This window comes from Periophthalmus magnuspinnatus, chromosome 7 (assembly GCF_009829125.3).
Source record: "Periophthalmus magnuspinnatus isolate fPerMag1 chromosome 7, fPerMag1.2.pri, whole genome shotgun sequence".
Lineage (NCBI taxonomy): Eukaryota > Metazoa > Chordata > Actinopteri > Gobiiformes > Gobiidae > Periophthalmus > Periophthalmus magnuspinnatus.
This window is the reverse complement of record NC_047132.1, coordinates 8,373,949-8,382,217: the sequence shown is the minus strand read 5'-3', so window position 1 is coordinate 8,382,217 and position 8,269 is coordinate 8,373,949. Positions and strand designations below refer to the sequence as shown.

Genomic DNA, 8,269 nt, shown 5'->3' with positions numbered 1-8,269 from the left:
TAAACAGAAAACATTAATTTACATGTTAATTGTATTTGTCTTCTGCAGCCCTCACTTCCACAATGGCACCTGCTCCTTCTGTAGCTGCTGGTGTAAAGACAGGAGCAGATACTGGGAAATCACTGGGATCTGCAGAAAGTCTAAAACCTTTGAATAAGCAAATTCAATAGAGAAATGCCCCTATATAAAACAGCATGGAGACTATAGTGCCCAATAGGGATTAACAGCAGTGAGTCGGAAATGTGCTGTTTTAGGGTTTTAATAGGTTATAATGGTCTACAGTTTCAATACATTTATTTTACTTGTTATAGTCATTATAATATTTATTGAAATATTTTAATACCAGAGCCTGTTTTTGTAATGATGATGTAATAATGTAATTGCTGTGTACCATTTAAAGGTGCTACATTACGCAAAACTGACTGTTGTGAGCTTTAAGCCATGTTACCTCCCCAAAAAACAAACCAGGAGTTGTGTTTTGTTTCATTCACACATGCTAAAATAAGTCTTTATTATTAGTCTGTCTACATTTCCAAAGCTCAAAACGCTCTGTTCCCCCTTGTGATGTCATTAAGTTGTAGATTTCAAATTAGCATCTACCTTTTACCTTCTGTGCGGTAGAGATTAGAAATTCCATGGGTGAAATTATCCAAATGATTCAAGTGAAGGTGTGCGGAGTTTAAAAACACAGTGGAGCACTTCCTGTATTACCACATGATGACATCACAAGGTGTAACAGAGTGTTTTCTGTTTGAGAGAAGAACAGAGCCGAAATATGCAGGGTTTGTGTGTTAAACGTGTGAATGAAACAAAACACAACTCCAGGTCTGTTTGGGGTGAGGAAATGACATTATAACATAAATCAGAAAACAGCATAATATGGGCACTTTAAAGACGAGTTATGCAACTTTTCTGGAGGAAAGTCTATCGCTAGTTTACCTCCATCAAGTTGTTATTGCTTTGCCTGGAATGTTTCACAGTAAGGCATTAAATTCTTCAAGGAGAATAATTTAATGCCTTAAATTAGCAACAGGTGACACCATCAGACCATATTACAAATCAGATCCATGGAGCAGCAAACACACTCACACTATGAAAGCTTTTCATATTTTTCAACATAAAAACACCCATCAGGAAAATAATGCAATATAGATAAATTCAATGTGTCACTGTCAGTATGAATGCCATGCTGTGGAATCTTACAGTAACAATCTGTAAGTAGCAGACCTATAAATGTCTGACCAATAAACTGACCAATTATGTTCATTGTGTGATCATAAAATCCTATACACATTCAGTATAAAAACATAATCATACAAAATTATTTCCAAACAAGGGTCGACTTATAACAGTAATTTGTGGCCATGTTAATTTGCTCTATTCAAGGTGTAACTCTGGGAGCGCAGACATCATGTTGTTCACTCAGAATAACATTTCAGTAGTATTTCATTAAACAGGCGGTATTACAGTTGGGTATTAACTGCTAACAGGTAACATATTTAGATCACTACGTTACTTTTATTGTGTTGCTATAAAAAAAGAAGCTATATTTGGCAAAAACAGTGTATCAACATGTTAAGTTTCAGTTTCGTTTGATACTCTGAGTCTTCCTTCCGTTTGCTCTCCGTGCTTAGTCACTCCCCCTTCAGAGCACTCACACAACATAATCAGTTTACATCCCGCTAAACACATCACATCAGGTTTGTGAAGTTGTTTTGTACAGTTTTGTATCATGTTTTTGTATATTCATGGAGAATTGTCAAGTGGGTTTGAAGTAAGGAGGGTTTGAATATGACCTTGGAGAGATCGCTAGATTGCTCAAACATGCATGGATGTCATATAAAAACTCTTCAGGCGTGTTTTTGACGAGGCAACAACATAATAACACGATAGAAAGCTCTAAAAAGCCAAAAACAAACACACAGAATCCAGCTTCAATGCAATTTTTAACCAGCAAAGTTTATTTATATATAACAACAGTACAAAGTGAATCCTTGGCTTGCAAAATAGGTGTGCTTCATATGTACAATAGATACACAATAATATATTATCATAACAAAACCAAAGCAAATAAAAAACAAGAGAACCAACCTTTTTTTTTTAAATACTTTCTTACAATTTTCACAACACTTTTATAAAACAAGAACAAACAGCCAGTATTATTATCATTGTCAGTAATAACTATTTTACATTAAGTCCAGTGTCTACAGGGGATCAGTACAGGTTTAAAGATGGAAGGATAAACGGTGATATTCCGATGCCAAAAAAATAAAAATATTACGGTTCAGGAAGTTTTTTGTTTTTGGAGAAGGAATGACAAAAACACTATCTATTTGGCAGCAAAGAAAGTGCACAGAGCCTCCTCAAGTTGGCAATAAAAAACACATCGATCGACCAGCAATGAAAAGTAAACTCTTGTAAATAAAAGTGAAACATAAATCACATTGAAATACTGCTCTGGGACAAAATAAAAAGCTGAGTTATTGTTTGAAGAGAAATGGATGAGTGGGAAGCAAAAATTTGAATTAAAATTGAAACAATGAAAAAAATGATTCACTGTAACAATCTGAATTTCAAAAAAGTTGGAAACATTTGCCGGAAAGCATTTAAAATTGTAATGATATGAAGTAAAAAAAAAAAGAAAAAAAAAAAAAAAGAAAAAAAAAGAAAAAAAAACTGAACTAAAATTTTTTTAAATCCAGATTAAACAGATGTGATTTTTTTTCCCTCAAACAATTTTCACAAAAAATACAGGAAAACATTGTATTTGTCCCAACTTTTTTTTTGAAAAGGAAAAAATAAATAAAATAAAAAATTATACACTGTGAAAAATTAGAATCTCAAAAAAGTTGGAACAATTTGTCAAAAATCACTTAAAATTGCAATTAAAAATATTAAAATGTAACATTTTGACATGTTTTTAAAGTTCAGATTAGATGTTTTCAGTTTAGTTTATGAACAAATACATAGTGAAAAACATTGCCTTTATCTCAACTTTTTTGAAATTGTGACCAAACAAAAAAAATAAAAAAATCAACGACAAAATATACCATAGCCACCCTGGACCAGCTCATGACAATAGTAGGAGCCAGATACACACACATTGATCCCTTTGGAAGAGGAGAAGGCATTTAGGTCCTGGTTTAAAACAACAACAAAAAAAAGCATTACTCCTTTAGCAATGTGAGGTATGACGAGGATACAATTCTATTCGCTGAAATCGGGAAGACACCTCAAAACAAGGAAGAAGCTGTGCTCGGAATGTGCACCGTAGGTAGTGGTCAACAAGGTGCTCTCCCAGATACAAGAAAATAAATTATTAATTGTTAGGGCCACTTCTGCTCCCTACTGGTTGGATTTGGAACATGAACCCCGCCCATTTTCTATCAAACTGGGAAGTGTCTGCTAAGGGGCTTCACGTACGTCTGTTCAGAAAGTGCTGGAGTTCCACACTGCAAACGAATATCTATGTGAGATCATAGAAAAACTTGAATTCAGAATATTTGAGTCAAGTTGTTTTGGCTTGACTTTTGTGGACACCTCTCGATTTCAGTCTTAATACGTGTTTCTATGTAGTTTTGTTTGGCTTTAATATTATCGTCTTTTCAAAAAGTCAGTTGGGTTCAGTTGGGTGTTGAGTGTTTGTCCACTGATCTGACGGACTGTCGGTTTAAATCCCGCTCTCGTCATAAACATCATTGGCTGAATGATCAGATCCACTGACCCATAGGTTGGCGGTGCGATTCTAGCTTCCATAGATGAATGCTGTCGTTGTGTCCTTGGGCAAGACACTTAACCCAACTCGCTTCCACTGTCTGTGTACGCTGGTGTATTATGAATGTGCGTGTGAATGGGTGAGCATTTCCTTGATGTTAAGCGCTTTGAGTGACTTAAACGTGGAAAAGAGCTATATAAAAATGTGACCAGTTACCATTTACCAGTTAAAGATGCACTATGTAACATTTCTACTTGACTCATGGAGATGTTATTTCTTTGGAATGCTCCTCAGAATGGAATTAAACCTTCTATCTCCATGGAGACAAGCTTGTGATGAGAGGAGACCTTGGGTTAGGGTTTTTCAAGGTGTTAAATACTGGCAATCAAACAAACGTCATTTAATATGGGCAAAATTGCAGTGGAACATTCCAGGAATTGAAGAAATGTCATCTCCACAGAGACAAGGAGGTGAAGGATCTCTACCAGAACAGTCATAGAGCACCTTAATCGATGTCCAAACTTTTCAGATCTTCTCCAAATAAGACTCTGAATTGAAGCCCTTCTGAAACACACATAGATATCCCAGTTTGCAGTGTAACTTCACAAGCAGTGTTTTTGGGCGGCACAGAAGGAGAAATGGTGACAAAACACTTAATAGGATCATAAATAAACGCTAAGAAAGTGAAAGTCTAAGGCCACAAATAAAAGAAGCACTCCTGCCCCGCTCCAGCTGTTAACATGCCCTCACACACACTGCATTAACACTACTGTACAAGCTAGTCTACTCTACGTTCAAGTACTCCATGTAAACAACGAGCAAACGGAAGAAGAGAAGAACACATCCGGCCAGTGGATCCAGTCTACAGTTAGTTGGCAGATGGATGTTGAGATTTTTAGACATTTAAAAAGGTTTAGATCATGAATTTCTTACGTGGCGGTTACGTAATTTTGTGATTTGCATGCACTCGATCAAGAATTCGCTCATGACTTTTGCCGTCTCTTGAGAAGCATTTCCTGTAAACACTTTGCCCTGTCGCTGCCCAATTTGCATCAGTTACCCAATTTGCGTCAATCATGCTAGCCCGTTAGCCTGACTTAATAAATTAACTCAATTATATGTTCTTTCTTGTTGAATACATTTGGCAAAGCAAGTTTCAGACGCATAAATGAAATACCTGATTGTATATTAGATGTAGTTTGTCCATCTGTGTTGCCATAGTTGGTTTTTGATGCAAATTGGGAAGTAACTCAAAGTCCAACCTCATTTTCAGAGGTTATATTTAGGATAATCCCAAATTCTGTTACAATGTTAGTCTAGATATTATAGTTCTTTACAACACTGTCTGAAATGTGGACAAAACTATACATTTTTAGTCCCATGATTATGTTTCGTACCTTCGTTTCATATACCTTACGCATTTACCACACCTGTAAAGCATAAACCGATTACTATCGTGTGATTGGACACCTGGAAACAAAATGGCGGATTTGGCACTGGGTCGTGTAGTTCTGTGAAGACGTTTGCGGCAGTCGGGAAGCGTTGCCATCAGCCTCGGATCATCAAGACTGATCAAAGCTCCACGCGTTGGCACTTAGAAATCAAAGATGGACCCTTACAACACTTTCAGTATGTGATAGCATGCAATTAGGTACATGTATAAGATGAGACGTCCTGATTGGGTAAGTGCGAGCTTTGCAGACACAAGTAGAATCTGAAAGTAGGACCATGGACAGAGAAAGTGGTGGACTGCGGCCAAATGTGCTGAAGACATTTTAAATAGTTTCTCGCTTGATTAAAACTGGTAAATAATCACATTTTTGATATTCTAGCAGTTTTAGTTGTGTTAAAATTAAGAGAATAGTGGCACAGAAATGATCCAAATATCGGTTCAGCAGAAATCCTGGTTGGACATACTATGAATGGATGGAATAAGACGATTTACTGGTATTGCCCAAGAAAGTCTCATAATGTTTGAACTTTTATTTACGCAAAGCTGTTCTGTAGCTGCTTGACGATACATAACAGCTACACGACACATTTCGATCAGTTCTGTCTTATTTTATTTTAGTTTTCACGAATACATTTTCAGTCTCTGCTCTGGTATCAGCTGATGTCAGGAATCGCGTCATGCTTAAATCTATAGTATCGGAATCGAACTGAAAAGCTGGATCGCTGCATTCCTACTTATGAATGAAATACCCATATGTGTCAAGTGATAAAAAGATTAGGGTTATCATGCTAATTATCAATAAAAACACGACATAATTCACCTTTTGAATGGGTAAAAGTCTTCGAGAACAGGAAGAAGCCATGTGTCAATAACTCACTAGTGCAATTCTGTATAACGCATTGATAAAACGTCCTCAAAATGGCAGCCATGATAGGAACTAGCATGTGATTGAACTATGAAAATACAGATTGAATAAGCAATAAATTTACTAAAGCGATGCGTTGTACGTTAAAATGACAAATATCGCCTGTGCCACCATAGTCTCCATGGCAGAAAATGTACGGAAACATTGTTATAGCACGAAAGAGTGAAATTACCTCTGTATATTGTTATTGAATCCAATCTTAGGTCAAACAGCAACCGTTTTTTTTCATTGGCCAACCAGCGATTGCACTGTCCACCATTTTCTACTGTCTGCGTAGATTTGACAATTGGTTGATTTGAATATTTACGGCACGCAGGTCAACTGGGCCAAAAAAAAACTAACAGAAAAAACCTGACAAACCAAGTCAAACATTTGTACATTCACATAGAGACTCATTGGAAGGGGTAGAGACTGGGAATGAACAGAAGGAACCCAATGGAGCCGATGCAATGTCAACAGTTAAGGTGCAAGCATGCCGCCTCAACTTCGGAAAATCTTCCTATACAGGCCCGATTCTTGGATAGAAACGAAACGCAACGCAACCGGTATCACTCTTTGCGCAGTTTACAGAGGCTGCAACTCATGTCCAAGTACAAAAATAAAATCTCCTTTACGATCATCAACTTCTCATCTTTTTGCAATCCAAGTAGGGAATAAATATGTCGTCGGAGTTTTCTTCATGCACACTCACGCACACACGCACACGGTTTTCCTCAAAATATCGGAACAAATAAATAAATAAAAGTTGCGTTGAGACATTCCTTCCTTCCGCGATCAGCAGGTGAAGCGCTAGTCCGGTCTCTAGGCGTTAAAATAGCTGGTACCGTCGTAGGAAGAGCGAAAGCAGGCGTTGTCATTGGAGTCTATCTGCTTGTAAGTTCCATGTTTTAAGTTCGTACTGCACCGCGATGAAGAGGTATAATGTGAGAGTTTCTACTGGACTGCAGGGGGCGCTCTCAGCTCTCCAGGGACATGGCTGAGATGAGCTGGTCCACCTTGTAGGCCAGACGCTGCTTCCTCGCTGTTTCGTCTTGTTCCAGAGCAGCGGTGATCTGCAAGAGAAATAAAAATATGTCAAAAATTTAAAAAGCAGCTATTGATTAGAGAATCAATCATGTACATTTTTTTACTAAATTAATAACACAAAGGCAATTTTTTGGACCTTGTTTTGAGCACTTTTTCTCTAAACAAAATGGCTAATGAGTAGAAGTTTGCTATCTAACTGTGTTGGAGGTTTGATCCCTGCTAGCAGCAATACAAACTGCCTTTGTGCCACTGGGCAAGACACTATACACACTTTGCCTAATATGTTATCATTGGTGTTTGGATCTTCTTTTATTACACCTTAAAAATGTCTATTCTTTGGGTGTGTTTGCTAGAAAATTCAACCATGTTTGGTGAGGACATAAACTTTCAAATGTAAGGATTTATTTTATTTTTTTTCACAATTGCGGGATAGGGTCAAATAGACACCAATAATGGACCAAATAACCAGCTGAACATGACTAATATGACACTGTTAAACGTAATAGCTTCATGGTTCAACAGCATTTACCCTTCAACTATGAGACAACCCTTTTAAGTCCAGTCTTATTTAATCTTTACCATTGCGACATGTCCAATGCCCTGGCGAGGGTCTGACTGCCTCTAGTTCATTGATGACTCTAATACAAATGTGGAGCAATAATGAAATCATACTTTTAAAAAACAAGCCCAGATCTCACTGCTGTGTGCGCTGCATGGAAAGCCTTTATTCCTAAATGAGCAGACACGTTACATCATGGCCTTTGCAGCTGACTACAACTCAGAGAAATATTTGTGATTAGGCGTTGCTTTTTATCTTCGGAGCGGGCGTCTTGTAAATTTGGCATTTGTGGAGTTTAGTTCAGAAGGGAATGACAGGCTGTGCTCTGCGTCTGCTCGTCTGCTGTGTGTGCTTGTCAGGACCAATCTATGTCACCATCATCACACACGAGACGAGTTTAAACCAATATGAAAGAGCAAGAACAATAGACATATGTGTGCTGCTTTATCAGGGCTGGCATAAGGCCGAGTTTAAGCTGAGGGTAGAATTGTACTCAAGACCAGGGCCGGTTCTAGCTTTCAGGAGGCCCTAAGCTGAATTTGTCTCTGGGGCCCCCGACAGCAGATATTGGTGATTCACATTTGACACATT

At 37.7% G+C, this 8,269-nt stretch overlaps 1 protein-coding gene across 1 annotated transcript in view; it reads right to left on the bottom strand.

Annotated features, from left to right (window-relative positions):
• Positions 1-6,589: 6,589 nt before the first annotated feature.
• Positions 6,590-8,269, bottom strand: part of plxna2 (plexin A2) — a 418,092-nt gene continuing 416,412 nt past the window's right edge. Inside the window, exon 33 of the mRNA XM_055223276.1 lies at positions 6,590-7,145. Coding sequence (XP_055079251.1) covers positions 7,050-7,145 — 96 coding nt within the window. The 3' untranslated portion in view covers positions 6,590-7,049. The remainder of the gene's footprint in view (positions 7,146-8,269) is intronic.